Source organism: Equus przewalskii, chromosome 22, assembly GCF_037783145.1.
Source record: "Equus przewalskii isolate Varuska chromosome 22, EquPr2, whole genome shotgun sequence".
NCBI lineage: Eukaryota > Metazoa > Chordata > Mammalia > Perissodactyla > Equidae > Equus > Equus przewalskii.
Genome location: NC_091852.1, coordinates 27,931,571 through 27,957,878, shown reverse-complemented (window position 1 = coordinate 27,957,878; position 26,308 = coordinate 27,931,571). Strand labels below are relative to the sequence as shown.

The following is a 26,308-nucleotide window of genomic DNA, read 5'->3' as shown; positions in this document are numbered from 1 at the left end:
GAATATATTAAACTGGGAAAATTGGGATGTGCTTCTGCCCGAGAGAGTTCCCATTACTGTCAAAGAAAACACTAGACTTCAGAAAAATTCAATTAAACAGCATTCTCTCATGTCCTCTTTGTACAGGACATTCTGCAGGTGTCCCTGGGACACACAGGTTAAGATTCAGTCTTCTTCTTAAAGATTTTATAGTCTTGCAATCTGGAAACATATGGGGGTTGGCCTATGGCAAAAGCACAGGGCAGGAGTGAGAAAAACAAGTACAAACACAACTTTAACAAAAGGCAAGTGTGTTATGGATGGCACAGGAAGGGTTTAATCACAGACAAAATACTATAACTTTCAGCATTCGCTCTAATTTCTCATCTATTCTTTACTCAGCCTAGAACTGACTGACCAAATTGAGCAGTTTTGCCATTCGTAGTCTCAGAATACAGCCTGTTTTAGGGCAGTACAGGGATAGAAAGGAGAAATTGTAACAGGCGCCTTGTTCCTTGCTCCCTCCACTTGGTACGACGTAGGATATTTCCTAGAGCCTGAGACTCACCAGGCAGGAGGTCCCTTGATGGAGCAAAAAAAGTAAAAAGCATGGGTGTCAAGTGTCCTTTCAGGGCTGCTTCTAGATGTCTGACCACTGGTTTCTTTGCCAAGAGGAAGGCAGAAAAAAACATCTGCCTGACTTGATTTGCTTTCGTGCTTCTTGATATCAGACGTTGTTAATAGTCCCAGGTTGGTTCATGTCTTTGCATGGATAATGAGCATAGCTGAGTTTAAAAAAAACAGAAGGAAGAAAGAAATTGTTAAATTTTCCATCATCTGCTGCTCTTCATATTGGTCTTAACTCAGAATCTTTGGAATTTCTTTGTTCTCTTCCCAAACATAGTCATCTGTCACAAGAACTTTCAAGGTGTGATTAGACATAAGTTTGCATAATTTCCCACTAACTCCATCCAGTGCATTCTCATATTTATAATAAGTTACCATTCCAATCAACAGATCTATACCAATAAGTCTAGCCATGGAACACATCTTGGCAGTAAGTGCTGTGTATGATCCTTCATCCTATTCCAGTAGAATGTTTATTTAGCACAAGAGAGATTCAAAGAATCTGCTGTTTCAAAGGAATTAACACTCATATCTTGGTAGAAGAATCAGAAGAAATAAAACAACTATTCGATGAGATGATCCTTTCAGGGTGGTTGTGATTCAACATACAGGTGATCCTAGGAAAACTTTCTGGCTAAGAAAAACACACAGTTTTATTCAGACAATTATAGAGTTGAGGGTGTTGCTGGTAAAGAGGTAGAAATTTGGAATGGAAAATGGATTCAGGCAGCATGCCATTTGTGGTGGGCTTTGAAGGCTGGTAGAATGTTTGGACTTAATTTGGTCAGGATTTACAAACCACTGAGTTTTTTTGAGCTCGGAAAAATTACATAATCAAACTTGTGCTTTATTAAAGTTAATTGGGCAGCAGTGTGGGGAATGAATTGGGGCCAATCAGAAGAAGGTTGAGAACAGAAGAATACACAAAAGATTATTATTGGACTGTCCAAAGAACACTAGAGACATTTGTATTGGCAAGATGGGTTATTGGTGGTGAGAAAAGCAGACAAACCGTGACCTTGAAGAACTGAAAACAGATAAATAACTAAGCAAGAATGGTGTTTCTATATTTATAAAACAAGCATTGACTTGAATAGACTATTTAAAGTAATCGTACATGTGGGAAAGAATAGTTTCTGGTTTGCATCATTAAATTTCTGTTTAGTGTTTCTAGCAATTTTAGAGATGTGGCCGATGAGTTTTGAAAATCAGGAGGATTTGGAATAATACGTGATTATATTAGAAAAAAACCATTTACAGACAAATGAATGTCCTGTCCACCTAACAGAGAGTACATACATAGTTAAAAATAAAAACTTCAGTACCAGTCAGAAGTTGAAGAATTTTTCCTACTAAACCGATCAATTATTTTGACATCTTGTGGGAAACCATGAAACTTTGTAATTACTCTCATTAAGAACTCTGTGGAACTACGAATCCATCCACTTATGTTCAGATTCTACTATTTCTTGTCTGTGACATTTTGTTGTGTTTTAATTAGTGAGGCCTAACTCTGACCAAACTCTGTGTCACTGTACCCTGTCAGCTCAAGCCCAATAAGATTGAATATTAAGGTGACATCTGACCAGCCACAGTGGTATCTAAGTCCATGTTGTCATCCATTGATTGGATTCATTCAGCAGACATCTTTTGAGATATGCTTATAGTCCAGGTTCTGTGCTTATTGATGGTGATATAAAGAGTGTGGAGATGCTCACAGCTTAATAGGGTACAAATACACACAACAAAAATGCAGAGAGAGAGGAAATAAGAAAAAGAAAATAATATGAGACCAGAGACAAGGCAAATTCGTTCTCCTTAGAGGATTGCAGGAAGCTTTGTAAAGAAAGTGATATTTTACATAAAAAGGGCATTTGACAACTAATTCATTTCTTCTCTCTCTTCCTATCTCCATCCTTCCCTTCCTCTACTTCCTCAAATATTTATGGAGTACCTGTAGAGCTTAAAGCACTATGAGAAGAGTTTTGGCTCCAATCAGACACAAATCTGCTCTCAAACAGCCAAGAGAGAACATTACACAAAGTATGTACACTCAGTAGAAATTGTTAAGCGACACAATTGACATAGAAGATAAGTATAGAAGTATAAGACAAAGATAGAGAAAGGTTTGAAAAGTGGCTGAAAAGTAGTAGTCTTGATGTCTTTGCTGTGTTCCCTGTTTTGAAAACTCTCCCTGAATGTGTGCAGAAGCATCCCCAGCTACATTTGGGAATATTGCTGCATCGGGGAATCAAGACGAGATCTGGGGACTGAGATTCCAGTCCAGGATACAATGACTGGCTTGTCACTGGTCATTTATAATCCCCAGCCTGAGAAGAGATATACTCCCAGTTACACGGAAACCAACTTGTAGTATTTCGCTTCTGAGTGAGTTTCTGAAAATCATTTTCTGAAACGCTATTTGAAAGAAGCTTGAAAAATAATTTCATGACTGTATGGCTTTCTTGCTAAAAATGTGAAAACTGAACTTGGTTGGTGGACACAGAAGTCTTATTAGCTTTGAAAAAACTGCTCTGGTTCGGGTTCTACCCTCGTTTTTTTCCCCCCTCTCTTCCTAACCATTGAATCGTGAAGCACCTTCTTTCATTAAGGAGATTCAGCACCCTCTACATAGTTGATTGCCAGTCATTAACATCCTGCAGCCTGTCCTAGTCTTGAAAGCTAAGAGCCAGCCTTGAGCAGAGGAAATTTTAAACAAACGCTGCCTTACTTTTCTATCATTCTCTTAAACAATATGAACTTTGGTTGGCCATGGACCCAATAATAAAATTGTAGTTTAAAATTTACTATCATTTCCAGGTTATGTCCCATGACATTGACATTCTATAGATATTGAAACCAAGCTTTTCCGTTTTTAAAGAGTCTTCTTATCCCTCCCAAGAAATATCTGTGATTCATTTCTGTGTGCCCTATTCTTGAGCCATTCAGCAAAATGAAGCTTGCTTCATCAGTTTTTTCTCTGTAGATTTCCCCTTTATTGAGTGATTAATTATTAACTTCCTGGTGACTTCTCAATTTTTTCTGTATTTTAAAATATTTCTTCATTTCAAAATTCTCTAGTGTAAGATACAAACACTAAATGGAACATAAGTAACTGCAATTATTTTCCTCTCCATTCAGCTTTGCCTTTACTACCAAAGACACGATTTGAAAAATGTATAAAAAATCATAAAAGTTTAAAACTTAAACACTAGGTGATTAGTTTCTTCAGTGAAAACACTAGCATTTAAAGGTTAAAGTGACAAAAAATTTGCTTATTCCTTATATTACTAATAAAGTTCGAAATTATGTTAACAATAGTTGTATTTTTAAAAGATGCTGCAAATACATAAAGATAGATGGCTTCTGAATATTTAAACACAGTAGATTTAAAACAACAAAACTGAAATACGCTTTTATTGTTAGGAAATACTGAAATCCACTGCTTAATGTATCAGTTAATGGGACTTCTTGACAAAGCACCTGTTAAATTTTAGCTGACAGCCTGTCATATATTAATTATAAATAATTGTAATATATGGCTATCATAACGCATGCAACCAAAAAAAAATAGAAAAGGTAATTAGAGTATATCCTTTGTTTTTCCCCTTCACTTCTTGCTCACAAGAAAAAAATGACCCCATGTTCCACTTGGGTTGGGATGGTGCCAATGGTTAATGGAATGCCCCACTCTACTAAAGAATTTAATGGGAATATCCATTTGTCACAGTCGCATGCTGTAATCTCTAGTAGCAGAGCCAATGGAAAATAGCATCGTACCATAACGTCCTCCACACACTGCAGGTGAGGGTGAAATGCAGCAGCCAAACTGAACAGAGGCAGCGTAGAGTGCCTGGCCTTTCCAGGCCTTTCTTTAGAGAAAGACGTGGATTTCTTTTCTTTAAGAGAACAGTGCTGCCTGACAGCAACAAGAAACATTGTCCTGGAGAAAAAGAAGGTACATTTCTTTCAGATGGAGAAAAGTGTGAACATTTGCATAGCATGTCTCAAAACCTCTAACTACCTCTTTGTCTACTGGAAGCCCATCTGTTTGTAAAGAGAGCTTAGGTAGTGGAATCAGAAAGACCCAGATTAGGTGCTCATTTCAATCACCTCCTAGTTCTGAGTTTGAGCTTTAGAACCTGAAGAATGGGAATATCAGCACCTAAACTTGCGGAGTTACTGGTAGAATCCAAAGGACTATATGATTCAGAAAATTAGCATCGTGTCTTCCGCCACGCTTCACAATTCAGGTGGCATTATAGTGTAGTCTGATTACTTTATATGTGGATAGCTTGTGTTCCCAAATGAGTTAAAATATTGTTCAGTTTAGGGACTATATTCTCTCTATATATTTGTTTTATCTTTCTCACATGTCAGTTCTGTGTTTGGGACAAGAAGGAAGCTACTGAGAAACGCTGTATGAATTAAATTTGAAAAGTTCTCTGAAATAAACATTTTAACCCATGTAGAGATTAGTATTTATTTGAAGATTAAATCCATTCATTATTATTCCACTTATGCATTTAGCAGCAAATTTAGACACAGCTAGCACCTATAGAAAGAGGTCTCAGATACTCATTTCAGTGCCTTATGAAACCGTTCACTCTCTTCAGAGTACGTCACTGGAACCTAGATCGTGTTTCTCCATCTAACTGGATTTAATACAAACCACTGAAGCCCTCACAAAGAAAATATGATTGCAACAATTATTCAATTCTTTGATTAATAATTTATAATCAGAATAGAAGTAAAAACACAGGGTTTGAAGTCAAACAGATGTAAGTTCAAAATTCTAGCTTGGCCACTCACTAGCTGTGTCAGCTTGGCCAAATTATTTACCCTCTCTGTTTCTGTTTCCTCACTTAAACAGAGCTAATAATACTTAACTAGTACGGCATTGTTAAGATTAGAGGGGAGGCAGTGGCTTTGAAACTTTTTCTTTTAATCACTAGCCACATGATCAAAACATAAGTTTACAAAACAATACTTAGTACATATAGTGCACTTCTCTTTCTTTCCTTTCCTATTTTCATTTATTTTGCCTGAAAAATTGTTCCTGACCCACAAAAGGTCACAATGTGCCTTTTGAAAAACAGTGAACTAACATGATGTTTAGTACCTAATACAAGGTTAACAAATGGTTACCATTACTGTTGTTATGATTATTTTTAGTCTTCTTTTTAGGATGCTTCATGATAGATGAGAGTAAAATCTTTCGAGTACTTCTAGGAACTAACTCCCTTGGATGGAGTCCAAAATAGACTCATACTCATCGTATGCTAAATTATGCACTAGAGGGGGTTGTGCTATAGCAAAGCTCCTGTGTGCTATTCATCACAGAATGATAGCGCTGGAAAGGAACGAAGAAAGTGTCTAGTCCCATTGCTTCATTTTCCTTCATGGAAATATTTATAGATTTAAAATATTCTATACTTATTGCTCATTAATAAGTTGGAAAAATGGCTTCTTGGATCAAGAACTGGGAGGTAATCAGGAATAGTTGGGGGAGGGGACACCAGGTCATGATATCTGGGTTTTTGTTCTGCTTCTGCCACCAAATAATTGGGTCACCTTAAACTCTCAGGGTTTCAGTTTCCTTACCTTAAAATTGGGTGATTGCAAGAGATGATCTGTCGATAGCCAGAGAGATCTGGAATAGTCCTCCTCTGATGTTCTTTGACTTCTAATCTCCAAATGGCAAACTATCCCAGAGGTTGTATTAGAGTATTATGGGGTGCGGGTTTGTTATATATCAGCTCTGATATATTAATACATGTATATTGGGCTGAAATCTTCTTCCCACCACTACTCACATGTGCAGAGAAAGTTTGGCTCCTCTGCTTTCTGTATCTCCTCTTACTCAGCAGCACCACTCTGAATAATGCTGTTTCTTTTGTATAATAGCTCAGGGAGGGGTGTAGTGGTTAAGTTGGGGAGCTCTGCTTTGGTGGCCCAGGGTTCATGAGTTCAGATCCTGGGAATGGACCTATGCACTGCTCATCAAGCCATGCTGTGGCAGCATCCCACATACAAAACAGAGGAAGATTGGCACAGATGTTAGCTCAGGGCCAATCTTCCTCAGCAAAAAAAAAAAAAAAAAAAAAGCAGCTCAGACTCTCTAGTCAGCTCTTCCCACTGCTACTTATTTCTCCAAGACGTTTGGTTGTGGTGGGACAGGAACATCTATGTCCTCATGGTGTCATGTTGAGTCCTTTGGCTTGTGTCATTTACTTGTACTGTCCTCTGTCTCCTCTGATTTCTGGGTCTCTTTTCTGCTGCTTCTTGCTCACCTTGGTAACAAGGCTCATTGCTAAGTTCTCTAGCTAACTTTCTACCAGTGGGATAGGTTGCTATTTCTTCCATGATGCTCCCAGACAGCAGTCAGACTTCCCAGCTGGGATCTTAAATAAGGTTAGATCTGGTCAGATCTTAAATGAGGGATGAGTGTCTCTCCATCAAGGACAATAGCAGAGGAAAATTAGGGTTGTTAAAACTTTCTGTTTGTTCCTCTAACATCCAACTTTGCAAGAGGAAAATGGGACTCATCAGTTAATGGGAGAGAATGTGGCAATGAGAAAGCCAAATCAAGGTTTACAACTTGAGTGAGAATCACCCATGTGGAGGCTCAGAGTTCTGGATCCATCCTTAGGGCACAGGGGGTAGGTGTCCATCCTACCTGCTCAGCCTTTCAGTTCCTTGTGTCATCAGAAAGACTGGAGGGTAAACCTGGCTCTGCGGGCTCACACAGGAATAGATTTCTTCTTGATTTTCACTATAAGGCTAACTATAAAAAAAGAACAAGGAAGAGTCATGCCAAGATGTCCGGCCCCCCCCACCCTTAAATTGCTGGAAAACTAAACTTCATTTAGCAAGACTCCTTTCACAAAGATGTGACTTCTTTTTGGCGTGCACAGCAGGCAGAGGATTACTGACCAATCCTTCAGTGCCTTTCAGGAGCCCAGCATGCAGATGGTGGGAACAAATGGGCAGCGTGAAACAAGAGTCAGGATGCCGGATCATTAGGCGGAATCTAAGGGGGTCTGCTTACCTTTGCTCTTTCAAAGACAGCCTTGAGCCGGCAGGAATAAGAACTGTGTGCAAATGTGCTGGCCTGAACACAGAAGGAGCAAGAAAGGTGGCTGGAGGCCCTGCCTTTGTTTAACCTTTCTGACCAAGTTGCTAAAAAAATTTGGCTAGGCTAAATCTTCGATGGTGGCTTCCAGTTGTTGACTTTTTCTACACGCTTGTGGTCCTAGGAGGAGTGAAGAAGGTTAAAATTCGCCTCTCAGCCGACAATCCACACAGTGTGCGCTGTGGATGAAGGGTTCTGTGGATGAAGCTTGTGTAGCCCAACAACTGAGCGGATGTCTAGGGAGAGGGTTTGATGGTGTCCTTCAGAGAAGCCAGGGAGCACTGCATTTCCAACATCGTAAAAGCAAGTAGCATGGAAGCAAAACAAGAGTTATTACACTGATTAATTCGATATTTCCCTTTCCTCCTCTCTGACTCCAAAGTGGATCCTACAAGCATCCCAGAATGAGGCTGCCAAGGTGAACTGGGGCGGACACAAACTGTCTCATCAACGCGCGCTCCTTATATTATCATAACAGCTTTGAATGGGGCGCGACCAGCATTTTTTTCCTCCCGCGCGCCAGGACGCTCCGGGGTGTGCATCTCTTAGGAGATGAGTGAATTTGTTAGAAGGGGTCTTTTCTGGCCTGGTGGATGGATGCTGGGGAGTGACGTCACCCCGCCCCCTCCTCTCCGAGACTCTGTGTGTGTGTGTGTGTGTGTGTGTGTGTGGTGCGTCTCCCTCGCCCAGCTCTCCTGTCTGCCCCTCCTTCGTTCAGCTCTCTGGCCCTTTCAGTGGGTCAGTGGTCCAGATTCAGGCATTCGCCAGCGGGCGCCGCGGGCCTGGCTCTCCTGGCGCCCGGGCGCGCCCACACTCACACTCTGGCGCTGGCAACGCGCACACACAATCCCCCAGCGCTGGGGCACCGCGGTTCCGTGGGATCCCCAGCACGTTACGAGGATTTTAGAAATCACCCAGACAAGGAAACAAAGAGAGAAGCTTTTCCAATCACTTTCCCGAGCTTTTTCATTTAATTTCCCCACCAAACCATCTCGCCTCCAAGCGTAACCACCAGGTTCACGCCAGGTCCAAGGACTGGGCTGGACTGGCCATCCCACCTCCTGGCCCTCGACTCCGCTCGGGCCGGTCGCCAAGCGTCGCCTCGCCCCCTCTCCCCCGCCTCCCCACTACCCCCGCCGGCCTCAGTTTCTGGTTACCTCTCGCGTGCGCTTCACTTTTGGGGGGAAGAAGAGAAGAAGGGGAGGGAGGCGCTGAGGGGGGCAGCCGAGTTGCTATTTGTGGCCAAAGAATCCTCTTTAAAAGAAGCAGCAGCAGGAAGGAGGAAACAGGAGAGGCGGAGGGAGGAGAGGAGACGCGGCCCCGGACCCCCCAGCTGCGAGCGGCGGAGCATCGAGGAGCGGGAGGAGGAGGACGAGCAGCAGGAGGAGCGGGGAGCGGAGACACACAGCGGCGGCGGCAGCCGGAGCAGCGAGCGCTGGGCGAACAGGAGGAACGGGAGGAGGAGAAACCGCCGCGGCAGCCGCGGGCTCAGAAGGGCCAGGAGGACGGCCCGGGAAGAGGAGGAGGAGGAGGCGGAGGAGGAGGAGGCGAAGGGGGTAGGGGTGGAGGGAGGGCGGGGGGACGCGCTCCTTTGGATGCTGGATTTCGGGTTTTTGGACTCACTCGCTCACTCTCCTCCACTTCCTCGCTGTGGACTGGGCTGGCCGCACGAGGGCCGGGCGGCGGCAGCGACCAGGGGCAGCCCCGCGGCGGTGGCCGCAGCTCGGCGGGATTAAATTGGCCGCCCGGAGGCGGCGGCTGGGGCGGGCGCGGGCTTCGCGGCCGTGGCGGGGCGCGAAGGCGCTGGAGCAAAGTGCTGGTGGCGGCGCGGGAGGCGGTGGCGGCGGCTGCCCGGAGCCAACATGACCAGGTGAGTCCCCGGAGCTGACCCGGCCCGCCCCCTGTGTCCTCCCCTCTCCGCGCCTGGGGCTTGCCCTGAGCCTGGCTCGGGCAGCCCGCGCCTGCCGGGCCGGAGCTGCACATTCCCGCGTCCGCGAGCCCGGCGCCCCGGCCCCGGAGCGCACACAGTTTTCTCTTCTGAACCTCCTTGGGCAGAGGTCCTTCTCTGCACGGGTCGCTCTCGCTTGAAACCTCCGGCCAGGGAGAGGGGCAATGCTAGAGAAAGAGGGTGTTTGGATACACGTATTTGTGTGACCCTCGCTCTCTCCTCCTGGGGTGGGCGTAGTATTGGGGGAAATGGTGGAGCGGTGGGGCAATCCGACCCTACCCAGGGATTCTGCCACTGCCTCTATTTTTTTAAGAGGCAAAGATTACCGTGTTAAGGAGGGCTGGTTATGGTGAGGGGGCGATTTCTTTTTCTTTCCTCTGAACTAGTGGGGAGAAGGAGAAACAGCAGGAATCAAAGTCTACCCGGCTGCCATAGAGGAGGGGGATTGTTTTGGAGACCTTTCCACAGCAGAATCAGAGCTCGTAGTTCTGCTATGGGAATCTGTGTTCCTACACACTCATCCCGTAGGGAAGGGGGCGCAGAATTTATAATGAAAAGCCCAAGTTGTAGGAAACAATTTAAAAAGAAAGCCACTAATAAACCAAAGGTTCTTCGCTTTTCTATCGATTTCCTATAGTTTTCATATAGGCATGTAGAAAACTTGCATTGTGTATCTGCGAGGTTGATTTTCATTTAAAAGCATTAGCAAATGAAGTCAGTTTTCTTATGCTTTTAAAAAAAATCTTGAACCCTCTGTGTGAGTTTGGCTTTCATTAATTGGGTGTTCCAGGATTCTGAATAGTAGTTCCATTCTCCAAAACCCGGACTAACACAATCCACTTGTATTGTTTCCAGCTCGCCTCCCGGTACACGACTTGCCAAATGTCTCCTCTGCCTTCTCAAATTCTTAGAGCGATCCCCCAGACCAATCTACAGTTTGTGCCTTAAGCACCTCAGGAAGATTCCTGAGGGATCGCTCTCCCTGTATTTTCTGTTAAAGTTTATTCTTTTTTTCCCTTTATATGCCCACAGACACAGTGCCAGTGACTTGAGCATAGTGCACACATTTTGAGCCTCTCAGAGACTAGTAACTGCTTGTAACTTGAGACAGATTTGCTGTTGGACTTCCAGAGCTGGAAATGTGAACCTTCCTCTTTGGTGTGCTCTTTCTAGCCATCCTGTAGCACACGTTTGGGGAGTTAGTCCTACCCTTGGTACTTCTGACCATTTTGACTTATATGATCTCAGTTTCAAAGTGTACACACCCACTACTCAAAAAAGTGTACCCACCCGCTTTTTTTCTGAGTAAAAGAGGGGTGATGTACCAAAACTTGAAATGTTCTGATTTAAAGGACTATTTCGATAATACCAACTTAAAAATTATATTACGTTGGTAATATGATGATATCCTGGACAATGCTTCTTAGATGTTATGCTTATTTTGAAAACATATTCAGTTATATGCCACAGATAGATATTATTTTATTGAACTAGCAAAGAGAGAGTAAATTTTGTGTGCTTGATGTCCCAATTCTTGAAACAGATGTCCTAAATGGACAATAGAAAGAAAATTTCCCTACCTCCCACCTCCCATAATTAGATACTGTACTTTGCTTTTCAATGGAGCTAGCAATTCTGTGACAGATTTCTTAAATTCACCCTCATGCTATCAGCTATTATTGTACTTTCAAAGTGTGAAATTGACAAGCTGGTCAGTTTCATGAATTCAGCTGTCAGATTGTGTCCAGTTAAAAATTGCTAAAAGCTGTAAATGTGCCTGCTTGGAATTTTCTTTTGTAAAGGAAAGACAGCAAAGGGATGAGGATTAAGGGGTGTCATTAATTGTAGATCTTTTAAAATAGATGCACTCCAATGTGAGTTTTATCACTGGCTGTTGTTGGGAAGTACATTTAGATTTCTACTATTGTAAAAGTGGCATTCAGTTTGTATCTATATTTCATTTTAAATAGTGAGCACTTTGCATAGAAATAATCTATTCGTAAAGCCTTCAGTAATAGTAGTATAATAGGAGTGGGATTCAGAGGAAAAGTGTCTCTCGAATATATCTTAATATATATGAGTAATATATTACTTTTATAATAACATGTAAAGAGGTGGATGAATTAAATATTTTATTGTGGAGGTTATATAACACAAATTCTTCTTGGACCAATGCAGTTGTAGTTACTGAAGTGATGAAATGCAGTGATCTATTTTAATATATATGTATTTCAGTCGATAACCATGAAACTACTTTAAGTATTAAATACAATGATTTGATTTGCCTTTTAAATCATTTATTTAAAGCCAGAATATCTCACAGTGAGAGCTAAGAATTAGAATCCCCTCATCTGCTGCTATTTGCTAAGCCACTAGGGGCCTGTAGAACTGTTCTTATATCCAGGAGACATCCTTGTGTGGCATATGCAAACCCTTCCTAGAGAGACATTTAAAAAAAACTCAAGTAGGCAGTCCCCTAAGTTTTTGTTTTGTCCTTTTTAACGTGCTAACTCATAACTCTGATGTTAGTATAGACATTGATTGAAGGCTTTTTCAAGAACATTATTTAGAGCTGCTCTGAAACCGTGGTGGTGTAAGGATGGTTTTTCATACAGAGTGTAAGACATAGAAGAGGTGTTTGTGCAAATTCATATGTGATCCCAGTTTCTCAGTGTATGTCAAGGATAAACAAGTAAGAACGTTAATAACTTTTCTTTATTGGAGTGGTAAGGATATTATTTGCATAATGTCGGGTTAAAAGATAAGTGAAGCAGAATGACTTTAAGGAAAGTACAGTCATAGATGGATGGTGTGATTAAACTAGCTTTGTAAGTGCTGTGCAAGTTAGTGTGGAAGGAGAATCTGAGGCTGTGACTACCGTTTACTCAGCACTTGAGGGACCTGGACTGAAGATGCACTGTACATTTTTAAATGTCAGTTTCACAAATTTGAAATCGACCGGCCGTGGCGATCTTGATCGACATTAGGCAATAAGGTCAAGTATACTTACACTGTTCTTTTGTTGATTTTCAGTTTTTCAAACTGACAAGGGTGACTATTTGTAAAAGAGCACACGATAAGTATTTGCATATTGGATTTCCTTCAGACCAAAGTTGATTTATCAAGCCGTTGAACAATTCTATTTTTAAAAGAATTCTGTGGATAAGTAAGAATTCATTAACACAATCGCATATGAAAAGTGCCATTTTAGGAACGATGGGTTTCTCAAAGTGATTTTGCTTTAAAACTACCCTTCTTTAGTTTCAGTGTGTATTTGTGGGTAGTCTGAGAGTTGAAGAATATGTATGCTCTAACTTATGATCCTGAGAGCCTCAAACTTCCAGGCTCACATCTTCAAATCTATACATTTAACCTTTGGTCATGGGTATCTTTCTAATTCCCCATAGTTTCTGGGAATCTCGAAAATAAACTTTACCTTTGATGTAGTGTACTCAACTTAGTGGTCACAAAATATACTCTTAGGACTCTTATTATAAACACAGATATATGAGGTACTAAATATAAAGATATGGTTATTCAGTTTTCCAGAGTGGTCAAAGAATGTATCATTTTTTAGTATTTTCTTACAGGGACAGTAGTTTTTGCTTGAAAAGATTAGTAGTAAGTGAGTTATATTTTAAGCTAGGCTTACACTGAGTATCTTATTACCTTATGGCATTATTTACCTTTTCTTTGTACTATTTAGTTTTTTTAAAAAAAATCTTTCAGGAAAGCTATTTACTTGTGATGGCACTAAGGCAACTTGCAGCCTCAGGCAAAGTCAATGTTTGAAAACATTTCTTTGTATATTATCAATGATTTGCCAAGAAAGAGCAAAGAGAAGCGTTGTTCTCTCTGAGAACTATAAGACTGAGGATTCCTATATAACACATCAACTGAAGAAATCTGATAACGTGGAAGAAGATTGCTTGGAAGGGATTTGCCAGTAAATTTGATTCCAACAAACATAACTTGCTTAAGCTTCTGTAATTTCATAGCACAGTGACATTTCCACCAAAGGATACGTTTGTTTGGGGATATGTTTTCTATATGGATAATCTCATTTGCTTCTAATTAGTAATTGGTAATACTTATTAAAATGTCATGCTTGGCTTGCATTTGTTTTCACAATTAAAGTGTTCAAATTCCCCCCCCCCCTTTTTGTAAAAAATAAAAATGTGGTTCAGCTCTCCACAATTAAGGCCTTAAGAAAGATAGATATCTAAAAGAATACTGGCTTGTGCTTTCTGACTGTTCATTATGTGAAATTATAGCTTCTGATGGAAAAGTCTAGCATTTTCTTTTTGTCATAAGTCTTGGGGAGGTCAAAGAGCACATGCTTATGCGCTACAGCAGTCTCTGACCTAACGTAATCTAAATAATAAAGTCCTGACGATGGCGCTATACTGAGGTATTCATGAAATAGAATTCTTACGAGATGTATTTCACAAAATTACATTGAAGGTCTGTGCTCTTTGCTTCCACTTTAATGATTTACCCATTTGCTTTCATGTAATCAATAGTCAGTTTACATTTTTTTCTCTTAACATTTTATTTATATGATATTTTCAAGACTTAGGCATTAAAGTAATTTAAGCATTATGTCCTTATATACGGTCACATTCCTCAAAGCAACTTGTTGGGAAAAAAAATTGATTAAAATAATGCCTGCAGTATCCTGCTTCCTCTGTCTCAAACTAATTCATTCAATATCTTTCTGTTCATTATTTTCTATTTGATGCTCATATATTTAGTAGGATCATACCAATACTTCTCAGTTGGTCCGTAGCTTTTTAAAATTACAAAAAAGAAAGGTAAAACTGAGCGTTTTCTCAGCATTCGAACCTCTGCTGTGCCCCAGATGAAATCCCTATGTATCATAGACCAGTAAATTATATGGAAGAGGTGACAACTTGGAAAGCTAAGACAACTGATTCTGTCTGTAAGTCAGCAGATCAGATCTACCAGTAGAAAAATAGTGTTGAGACAACGTCAATGTTCCCCGTTCCCCACCTGCAGCAAAGGAGCCTTGCTTTCCTTTACAAATGGCCTCTCTTAGGTGGTGGGCAGCTCCTCTTTAGTTCCTTAAGCATTTATAACAAAATATTAGAGCCAAAGCAGCCATCTGAGGCTGGGCTTTCTTCTAGTTCTTTGAATTCACTGACCAGAAACACCGCTTAACTTTGACATTCAGATAACAATGTCAGGAGCATTGTGACCTTTACCACATTGCTATTTATTGGACTTAAACATTGTAACTCTGTCAGTTTCATGAAATTGATTGAATTTATAAATTCTTAATTGTCTCTTTCTTTTAACAGCCCTGGAGCTATGTTCTTTAATGTAGCACTAGCTAACTAAATTGAGGTTTGTGAATTGCATTTAGGAAATAGCACTTGTCAGTATTGCTTTGGGATTAGGAGATATTGTACTTTCAAATATTTAAAATGATCATCGTAATCATTGGGTCACGGGTAACAAGAGACTTTTTTAAGCCTTGGCAAATGAACTACTTATATTAACGTAAAGATTTGTATTAGTACTGATCTTATAAATAATTGAAAATCACTTGTTAGTCTTAATCATGCAGGTATATAATGTATATAAAGATGAGAGTAAAGATTGCAAAATCTCAACCGGCTTCCTCCTTTTTTTTTTTTTTTTTTGCTACAGTGAACACAAATTTGAGGCAAGAAGAGCTGAATTTATACCTTAGTTTTGTCGCTTATTATCTGTGGGAACTTGAGGGAAGTTAATTAACATTTCAGGGTTTCAGTTTCACCATCTGTAAAATGGAAAGAATAACCATAGATGTGATGAACATCCAATTAGATAATGAGAATTTGCCTTATTTTGTATTTTAAAGAAAAAAATTCCTAGAAGTAGGAATCATGTAGTGAACGTGCTATATTCAGTAACGCTATCTTCCATGATCAAGATGTGCTATCTTTAGCTATCTGCTATAAATTATTGCTACCTGACTTAAAAATCAAGACGTTGGATGTGGGTGTTTTGTGTACATTGCCCAATTTGTGTTCTGTTGTGCACATGCTGTAATTACTACAGATGCTGGAACCACGTTTTCCTGTCGAGCACTTTACTGAAGTCTATACGCATCAGTATGCCATAGTACCCTATTTATCTCAGAAAGCTTTTAAAGCAAAAGCTAGAAATGATTTTACCTAGAATGTACAAAGAGAAGATTTTTCTCAAAAGTCAAAAATGTATTAATAAATTCCGGATGATATTTGATGTGGAGCCGCAGTCCAGGGGAAGAAATGTTTAGAAAAGCAGTTAATTAAAATACTGAACCAAAGGAATCACCATTTTTTTTCTTTAATGGTAGTGCATCTTAGAAAGCTCCTCAGCTCTTTGCCAGTGCAGCTGTCCTTCCCTGAAAGATCAGGTTTCAAGAGCAATGATGGATGGTGGGTGCCTGTAGCCAGTTGTGGGGTTTGCTCTGAGGTCAAATGTATTGATGGAGGATAGGAATTTACAGCCTTCTGTCTCTCCCTAAGATCCGCCAGTACAATTTCACAGAGAAAAATTAGACTAGACACGTCAAATGCTGATCCAGGGCCCCATTATAGGTCAAAAAGACATTTGTTTTCAGTGTTTAAAATAATTTTTTCCTTTATGTCCCTTCCTAATTCTCCATCTTGACTAAAGGGACTAATTGAGCATATACTAATGGTTTCTTACTACACAAACAGACCCTGCCCGCCCTGGGAAGTCGAGTTCAAACTACTTGTAATAGTAACAATCGAAATAGTATTAAAGGATTTTAAGACAGCAGCAGAATATTTCTACTAGTTTTCACTTTTCTGGTTGAAATACTTCAGTGGATTTTTAGATACGTGATTCTATATCTTACTTTAAATAGATCTATCAGGATTATTTGGCTAATTGGGAATAATATAATCTATTGGAAATGTCTTAAATGTTCTAAATCTACTTGCTGGCCAGGTACTAATTTTCCTTTTTTTTTCCTGAGGGGGGAAAAATGAAGAAATTCTAATGTTTTCCCAGAGAAATAAATTTTGGGGAGCATCTTCCATTGGAAACATCCCATGTATGGAAGTTGTTCTGGGTTCCTTTTTTGACCCCACCTTCTTTATAAATATTGTTTCCTCTTCATTTGATGTTTTGGCCTCTGTCTGCACCTCCATTCTAAACTGTTTTATTGTTGATTTATCTGTGGCCCTCTTCAGGTCGCTGTCCATACTGTCTGCTGGAGTATTCCTATCCACTTCTCATAGAAGCAATGATATCTGTACAGATGACCCTCAAACTAAGTTTCCTAACTTCTCTCTGGAGTTACAGGCTTGAATTTTTTATCTGCTTGTTAGATGGTTGAGAAATAGAAGGCTCCCGTGTATCTCAAACTCTGCATTTTATAAACTTAAAATAATCTTCCATCCGTACTTACATCTACTTCATTTTTCTTGGTACCTCATCATCTGATTTATCCCTGAACTAGAAACTTTGATGTCGTCTCTGCCTCCTTCCCTCCTTTCATTCTTTCCTCCATCCAGTTGTGTAGGTTCTATTCTTGTAATCCCTTTGAACTTTATCACTTCCTTTCCCTTTTTACCTTTATCATATTATTTAAATGCTCAGCACTGCATGCATGGCTTCCTATGTGGTCTTGGTGTTTTCTCATTTCTCCTCTTCAGTTCCTCCTGAAAACTTTTGCTTTCTGAAATGCAAGCCTTCTCCAACCTGCATACTCAAGGGATGAATCCTCAGCACAGCAGTCAGAGCCCTTTGCAGCTAACCAGTTAACCCTAACTTGTGTGTGCAGCTTCCTCTCTAACCATCGCCCAGGTGCCCTGTCCTCCTGCAGTATCAGAGTCCCTGTGTCAGGGAGAAAGAAGCCTCTGCTCTCAGGCACCTCTTTGGTTCTGCCACTACTGTTCCTGGAATCCCGTTTCTCTCCTTACCAGCTGTCCTAACTTGCATCCTTTGAAATCCTTCTAATCATTCTCTCATATTCTAATGCTCAGCCCAAGGGCTGTGTCCTTTTCTTTGAGTATAGTTTGAGTTGAATTTAATTGAAATCATGAATGCAAAGAATAATGATCCATTTGAAACCTCTGATAATGCTCAGGACACTGAAATAGATGGAAAACAAATTCCTTTCAATTTTCTTGATATTAGAAGTTCAGTAGTGGTGGTTAATGTGTGAAGTCCTAATAGTGCTAGTTGCTGCAGTTTACTGAGCACTAACTATGTGCCAGGCATTTGACATAGCACTTTACCTTCAGTGTCATTCTTAATCTCTAAAATTAACTCTGTAAGTCAGATGCTTTTATTATTACCAATTTATTCAAGAAGAAGCTGATTCATAGAGGGGATTTTTTGCCCAAGGTTGCATAGCTGGATATAATAAAGATGGAAATTAAAGCTAAGATTTTAAGTCAAGCAATATTACAACCCCAGCTTTTATCCACTCTATTCTTAACCCCTCGGTATATTCTTGTGTCTGACATGAATTAAAAAAAAAATCATTTCGCATATACCAGGCAAGTATACCCAAAGACACAGTGCTTTCTTGGCCAAAATTCTGGAAGACTCTTAAGCATTATATAGGTTGTCCCTTTACTGTTTCTGAAGAATCTGTTCTGTTTCTCTGCTTGCGACTGGAGGCATTTGAATTTTTTCTTTTTTTTTTTTTACTTAAACTGTTTGGACTAGATGACCTTTTTTGGCAATTGCTTTCCAGCTCTAAAATTCTATACTTTCAGGCTAGTGACAGCATACTGAGCTCTGGGGTCAGTCCTGGAGCGGAAGTGGTTAAATGAAATATTTCTACCAAGAATAGTTTTTAAAATTACAGAGGCTGGCATCTTCATAGCTGCCCAACAGGCAAGGAATCAAAAGCATTTTTATAAAGAGAAATATAGATCAGGCAGGGCTATCTGAAGAATAGCTTCCTGTCAAAGAAGTCAAATTATGCCGAGGACTGATATGTATGCATTTTATTTATTGGCAGCCTGCCTTCTTCTGGGAAATTTTGTCAATTATAATGTCTTGTAAAATACTCTGTTTTCAGTGCTCACCTGTTAATTTCGTTATCAATAACGGATGGATGATTTGATGTTTTCCCCCATTTAACCTATTTTATAAAAGTTTAGCTTTTTTTCCTTTTTGGTAAGGCCTCAGAGGCCTATTTCTGATTAATTTTGACTTTGTAAATAATACAATACAGGATGTGACACTTGTTTGATGACTTGGAAAATTATTTTTTCTCTGACAACAAGGCACCGTGAAGTTTTAAATCAGACGTGGTACATAAAATAAAGTTACGCGGAAAACGCTTCGGTCTTTTATGGCTCTTACAGTGTTTCAACAATTAAGCCTCCTTTGCACAGCTTTCCGAAACTGCTTCTCACATGCTGTCCTATTTAGCCCCATGTTTTCCTGTGAGTTAATCTATAAGCGCAACCTCCTAGAAGCCTGGAGCATTTGTACTGCCTTCTTTGTCCCCAAATGTGTAGTGAGGGTTCTTCCATGGTTAGAGTCTTAATAAATGCTTTTTTACTGTTTTATTTATTTGTTTTTCTTCTTCCCAAAGCCCCCCAGTACATAGTTGTATATATTTTTTTTTTACTTGTGGGTCCTTCTAGTTGTGGCATGTGGGACACCGCCTCAGCATGGCCCGACGAGTGGATCCGAACCAGCGAAACCCTGGGCCACTGAAGTGGAGCACAGGAACTCAACCACTCTGCCACAGGGCCAGCCCCAATGAATGCTTTTTGATGATAATAGTTACAAATTAAGAATGACAAGTTCAATGAATGTTGTTATGTGTATTCAGGTACTACTTCAGGAAATGATTGCCTCAGTGTATTTGAATCTGATTTTTACAATTGTCCAGATTCAGCTTGAATTTGATTTATTTTTACCAAAAAAAGTTAGGAAATTTATAATTTACATTTTGATTTTAAATTTATCTCTTAAAATCTTGTTTTCTCTAAATAATCTCTTATTATTCCAAGCATACCACAATAATTATTAACTTCCTTTCAATTACCTTTTAATATGTTGGCTTACATTTGTTGGCAAGGATCCCACCATCTTTTGCCTGGATTGCAGCCTCCCAGTGTTTAGTTGCGAGCTCACTATAGTTGCTTCTTCAGTTCTGCAACCAGCATGCTTTTTAAGAAACTCAAATCTGGGGGGCTGGCCCTGTGGCATAGTGTTTGGGTTTGGCATGCTCTGCTTCAGCCGCCCATGTTTGTGGGTTTGCATCCCAGGTGCAGAACTATACCACTCATTAGCCTTGTTGTGGCGGTGACCCACATACAAAATAGATGAATATTGGCACAGATGTTAGCTCAGGGTGAATCGTCCTCACCAAAATAAGAAAAAAAGAATCTCAAATCTGATCATGTCTTCTCTCTCCTTCATATATTCCAGTGGCTCCCCATTCTCCCTATATAAAGCTTGAAACACTCAGCAAAAGTCACCTGACCCTGATGTCCTTACCCTGCCTTGTCTCTTTGCCACCTTGCCATTCTTATTTTCATTTTTCTCCTCCCCTCTCCTTCCCCCAGCCCCAACACACATCCATTCCAACCATACTAAAGTATTTGCTTTTTCCCAGATCCACTACTTTGACCCTTCTGTCTGTAGTTTTGAGCATGCATTCTCTCCTTCCATGTGGAAAGTCCCTTCCTCTTCCATTTTTGCCCAACTCATCTCTTCCTTCAGGTCCTCCCTGGCTGACAATGCTTCCAGGAAGCCTTCCCATCCTTCCAAGCCTGGATATCCTTTCTCTATGCAATAAAAGAGCACCAAATAAATTCTACAGATAGCATCTATCATAATGCCTTGTAATTGCTTATTTATGGTCTGATTCATCACAAATTCCTTGACGCCGAGATCTAAGTCTTGTTCCCAGTGGTATCTCTAGCACCTAACCCATCGCCTGGCCTAGTGTACTAGTCATATTGGCACATTGTTGTTGAGTACTTTGTGAACAAATCACTGTGCCCAGAAAAATCAGAGCTAAAGTAGTTCATGGCCCAAATCTTCTAGCCCATATGTTTAATATTTAACTCTACAATTTATGATAATATAGTTAGTTGCTTTTCAGTAATTAATTTTATTTTATTTGAGCTAAGTTCCACTTACCTAGTTCCCTACCAAACCAAGACAAAGCCAAATCTGAGTATACTGTGTATATCTACTCATATGCCACTAGACAAGACAAATCTGCCTTTACATCTGGCTGTGGTAGGAATTCCCAGATGCACTTAATTCTGACACATGGTCATTACTGAACCAAAAGCCATTGCCTGGCATGGTTATAGCTCGTGTTTGTTTTCGTTTTAAGGGGCCTCATCCAGGCTGCCAAATGTACAACAGGTGCCTTAGTTTTATACTTGCCAATCTGTTGTTATTCAAATGACCGCCCTAACAGAGACTAATGGTATCTAATAAAATTGATCTCAGTTCTGGCAAGCCAGGCTCACAAGAGCAAAAGTGGTAGGAACTGCGGTGTGTAAATATGCTGGTGGTGAATATGTCTGGTGAAGCAGACATTTTTCAGAGGTGACATATGTCTCACACATAGGCCCCTTGTATATGTTTAGCCATGGATATTTTCCGCAGCTCAGTGTTACTGGAACACTAGAATTTGTAACACCTAATCTTATTTTAGATGCACTTGCTGGGTGGCATGAGGACAGGACTGACTGTGCCAGCTTATCAATGAATGGCTGTGCCATGTCTGTAAGGCACAGCCAGGCAATCTTTTCATGCCAAACAGCTGGCATGTATGATGGTTTGTATTTCCCATCATCAGAAATTTGCCTCACTGATTTCATGAGGTCCTGTGAAGACATTAATATTAACAGAAATAGCCAGGAGAGGAGTGTTTCAGTTTGCAAATAGGAGCTAATGTTTGGACACTTTTGTTCTAACCGTGTGTGTGATTTTGTGGCGTTTTTTCCTGCTTTATAGAAAGCTGGTTTAAGGAAACCTTTACCACCAAAGAAAATAACCTTTTGACAACTGACCATCAAAACTCAAAAGTATAGGTGAGGATAAATGTTAGAACAAGGTCTCATAGGAATACAGAATTGCGTTTTTTCTTTCTCAAGGATTTTAGAGACCTCGTTTTATTCACTCAATCGTCCACTCTCCCATGAATGCATTCATTCTTTAAAGCTTCATACATTAAACTCTGCTAAATGCAAAGTACGATGGGACTATAAGGATGAGCAAAACAGTGCCAGGTACGGTTTACACTGACAAATACGCAGAGATCTGGAATCTTAAGATTTCAGAAAATTCATGCCAGCATAATGTCCATTTCTAATTGGAGAGCTTTGTGTTGTTGTGTGGAAAAAAACCAGTCAAATTCCACCATGATAATGGAACTTACAGGTTTCACTAAGTAATAATAACCATCACTACTAGCATAGGAGGGGGTGCTTAGAGCCTTGGCAGCCTAGCCACACTTCACTTAGCTCCACAGTTAATTGAACTCATCTAATTTCCTGTGACCTAGCATATAGAATAGTCCTTAGGTTAGGATTTGGCTATTATTAGACCATCTTTTTGTATTATTTATACCCATCCTACTTGAAAAAGGATTTGCAGCAGCTATTAAATCATATGCTTCATTATCCTTAATAAATCACCTTGGTAGAGCAGACAATGGATTATTGTACAGATGGTTAGTTTCTATGAGAAATTTTTTAAAATATGCATCTTCTTAGCCTCATTCTGAGTGATATTTTATTTCAAGGCAATTTTAAAATGATAGAGCCCTCTAAGAAGTATACCAAACTAGTCATTTAGTGACTATGGCTCATACTGAAAAAATGTATACTAAGTAAAAGGAATATAAATGTGATGAATAATTTTTAATAAATGTAATAAAAAGGCCTGTCACTCTTTCTGATTGTGTAAATTTTTCAAAATAGTTTTCATCATTTAGAAGAAAAGATGCACAACAATGTAGTAAAATTTTACAGTAGTAATGTTCTTTGCAACTGGAATTGAGAAAAATAATGAAATACACAAATAGATAAAAACTTGCAGCCATAAGCCTGTATGAACACGGCATTACTTAAAGGTAAGGGGGAAATAAATGATCTTTTAGATATTTTAATCATAAGACTCTTTTTCTTTTTGGATTATTTAGGTACCAGAGTGACAGTTTACACTGTATTCTGTATCTCTAGGTGAGGACCAAACACAATTTTCTGTCTGTAAAATGGGCCACATTGTCATAGGGATAACTGGTTTTCAGAGAGTGAATGGGAAATTTTCCAAAGGTGCTAGAAAGGACTTTAGATTAAACCTCATATTGTTTTGTTGCGGAAACTAAGACCCCAAGAATTGAAGAGACTGCATTGTTCCAGCTAGCCCTTCTACCTTGGTCTCTGGAACCCATGGCCATTCCTTTGTATACTTAACATTGCCCCTGTTATACTGCCAGAAACAGGGTCCTGGCCAATGGCTTGCTGGTTCTGAGATGGAGGAAGGTTCCACATCAGACAACATCTGCTTTGATGAGGAATCTACTGTCTTATCAGGACTCGGGGGAAAGAACAGGGGACAGATCTTTTTCATCCTATTTTTTTTACCATAGGAAAACAAATCTCCTTATTACTTAATTAAAATTAAATATAACTATAATTTCAATTATTCTAGCTAAATTTCAAGTGGTCAATAGCCACATGTAGCTAGCGGCCATCATACAGAACAGCTCAGACACAGAACATTTCCGTTGTTGCACAGAGTTATATTGGACAACACTGATCCACCTGATTGGTCTGAAACGTTGATGTTTTCAAGGTTACACATGTAATAAAATAAAGATAGGCCATTACATGCTGAGAATACTCATTGATCTTAGTAGGAAAGAATGTACCTGCCAGATGTAAGTGAAAGATACTGTGTCTAGAAATACATCCTCAAGGAAAGTGAATTGATAGCCAATTCTGTGCATTTTGTCTAATGACAAATATGCATGCTTTTTGATTTTGTACCTGCTCAATGTGCCGAAATACGCTTCTATGGAAGTTAAATAAGGAAACAAATGATACTGTCAGTTCCACCACATCTCCTCAGATTTCTTCAGGGAATCTCTTCTGTTGTTTTCCAAGTGACTTTTGTCTGTTTTCAGCCATTTTTGCTGCAGAGCTATATGAGAAGGATTAAAGAGGGGCAATATGGTTGAAAGAGGGGACTCAGTGGTGATCATATAATCTAACATCCGAACAGGATGTTGTGAGAAAAGAGGATGCTCTCAATGGGACAAGAGGTGTAGACTAGGTTGTTCTAAGTGAACAGGATGGGTCTGATGCTCAAAGCTCTGTATGCGGAGCCCAGCAAATGTGTCTCTGTTAGGGTGATTGAACTGGGCAGGAGGGAGGCATGAAGGAAATCCTGGGGATGCAAAAGCATGGCCCACTCTCCTCTTGGCATCTTTCCTGCCGTCTTTTTGCTTCATTATGGTGCTCTTGAAATTTGTCAGAGATCAAGCCAATCCAATATCACATGTAATTAACGCTGACAGGCACATGTCAGAACAACCTGTTAGAAGACATTGAACGAAATATGGGGGCAGATGAGGACCTCCAGATGCACCCCTGGCAAGCCAGTGGGGAAGCGAGGCAGAGTAGTAGAGGCAATACTAGGCCTGTACCTTAACCTGCACCTGTGCCCCCCCTCCTGCCCCCCAGGCAAGGGTTAAGGGCTCACCTTAATGTTTCTGTAGGGCTGTAATAGAGCAGTCAGGAAACGAGGAGGGATAAAAGTTAACCGACTTTGTAACAATTCCTGGAAACATAGCCCTACTTTCTCCTAACTGGCCTGTGTTTTGGTCACAGAACCTGAGAGAATTGTTCCCAAATGCCTTTCTCTTTTCTTTTCACATTGTCAATCTCTATCTGTTCCCACAGGGAGCGCCACAGGTGCTGGTATTTTAAGTGGCAGAGTTTGCATTTTGCAAGTAGATTTTTTTTTCATCTTTGCTATAATTCTATGAAGAAGTTGCTTTATTTTGGATATGCCTTAGAAAGTACATAGCAACAGTTAGGTCTAGTTTTTCATTTGTTTTTTTAATCAGTTCTGAGACTGTCTTTGTTGGTATGTACCTTGAGTTTCATAATCAAAATTAGCGAAAAGAGGTTTCTGAGGGATAAGCATTTTTAAAGGCAGTTGGAATGAATTTGTGTATTCAGCAATGCTTGCAGCTTTAAAAAAGATACAAAGGTCTCTGTTAGGGCCAGGGCATTGTATATACACAATGCTGAGGGTGTTTTGATGTATAATAAGTTGGTGTTTGCTCAGAACAATGGACTGTCTCCCACCCCCCTGCCTAGAAAATTTCTCAGCTAAAATAATGATAATAATAATAATAAAGCTTGTTTCTATCTCTGTTATAACAGATTTATTTCCTTACTGAGGAGATTCAGGGCAAGGATGGAAGTGCTTATGCTTCCTGCCATTTTCAGCTCCCTGTAACAGAGCAGGAGAGTGGAAGGTCTCCTTTAAGCCAATTAATCCACAAGAGCTTGGGGACACTCACCTCTTGCAAAGTCTTGTTTTTCAAGTCTTAACTTTTTATTGTGATTATATGTACCGTCTCTATCAGAAGCCGAGGGGAAAACAGGTTCCTCTTGTAATTACCGATGTAAGTCTTGATGATCGTAAGAATGTTGTGATAGGGCGGGAGCTGTCTAAAAGAGCCAGGAGGGATTTAATAGTCCATGTCCTCAAGCCCACCCCACTGCACCCATGGCTTTTGCTCTAGGTAATAACGTAGAACTTGAATTTGTCATTATGGAAGCGATGCTGAGAACTCTCAGTTAAGAAGACAGGGTGATTCATACATGACAGTGATCCTTGTTGACAGCGTCTTTTGTACATATTGTTACATGCAGTGTAAAAGATGCAGTATCAGATCCAGTATGGTACTGTACTTAATTGATGTAATTGGTGCCAAAGGCTTGCTAAGTCCGTTAAAAGGGCAATTAATCATTTTCAATTGTTTAATTATCTGAAAAAAGATTAGGGATGGGCATGATTAGTTTTCAGAACTATGTGGTTGATGTGTTAGTATTTTAAATTTATGTAATTATAGGCCTACCAAATTAACTGAGCCCCAGGGGTAGCCCACGTTCTGAGTAGAGACCAGAAAGGCCCAGAAATGTGGAACATTCCACCTGGATGTGTCTGACAAGTGACAGAGTCAGAAAAGATAGTTTGGTTTAGAATGGGGTGATTTGAAAGAAAACATGAACCCAAAGTACTTTTTCTAATGTACTGCTTGAAGGTAGTGGCCAAGTGATGCTGTTTCCACCTTTTTCTACCCTAACTTGTGTTCATCTGCTTTAAAGTCATAAAAGTAGTAGAACTTTGTTATAGAGAATTTAGAAACAACAACAGCAAAATGTCACTCATAATCCTGTCACCTGAAAACAATCCACTGTTCTGCCTTGAGTAAATTTTCTGGTCCTTTATACTATGTGTGAGTTTGCTATTCAGTACTTTATCAGTTAACATTTTAGCATCAATGTGTTTTTCCCATCTTATCTCATCATGACCATCATCTTTAATGGCGGCCCAGCATTTCATTGACTAGATGTGTCTAT

The 26,308-nt window shown here is 40.0% G+C and overlaps 2 protein-coding genes across 51 annotated transcripts in view; one reads left to right on the top strand and one right to left on the bottom strand.

Annotated features, from left to right (window-relative positions):
* PTPRD (protein tyrosine phosphatase receptor type D) overlaps window positions 1–26,308 on the top strand; it is a 2,079,533-nt gene that overhangs the window by 1,579,199 nt on the left and 474,026 nt on the right. For 5 of the 50 annotated variants that reach the window (XM_070590651.1, XM_070590635.1, XM_070590632.1 and 2 more), the window contains exon 1: window positions 9,187–9,611. The exons of 44 other annotated variants lie outside the window; for them this stretch is intronic. The gene's annotated coding sequence lies outside the window, so the exon portion shown is untranslated. Of the gene's footprint in view, window positions 1–9,186; window positions 9,612–26,308 lie in introns of those variants that run through there. One more of the 50 variants, XM_070590617.1, reaches the window with a different exon arrangement.
* Window positions 294–16,912, bottom strand: LOC139078370 (uncharacterized). The gene is made up of 5 exons (XM_070589682.1): window positions 16,799–16,912; window positions 9,365–9,856; window positions 6,211–7,393; window positions 4,387–4,549; window positions 294–764 (listed from the first exon to the last, which is right to left on the bottom strand). The coding sequence occupies exons 1-3, from the start codon at window positions 16,910–16,912 to the stop codon at window positions 7,382–7,384; spliced, it is 618 nt and encodes a 205-aa protein (XP_070445783.1). The 3' UTR covers window positions 294–764; window positions 4,387–4,549; window positions 6,211–7,381.

Coding starts and splice junctions, on each gene's coding strand:
- LOC139078370 (XM_070589682.1), bottom strand. CDS start 16,912: ATGGACAGCGACCTGAAGAGGGCCACAGATAAATCAACAATAAAACAG. Junction 9,857..16,798: donor AAACAATATTTATAAAGAAG/GTGGGGTCAAAA, acceptor CTCTTTCTCTAG/CATTGCCCCTCTCCCTGGCC.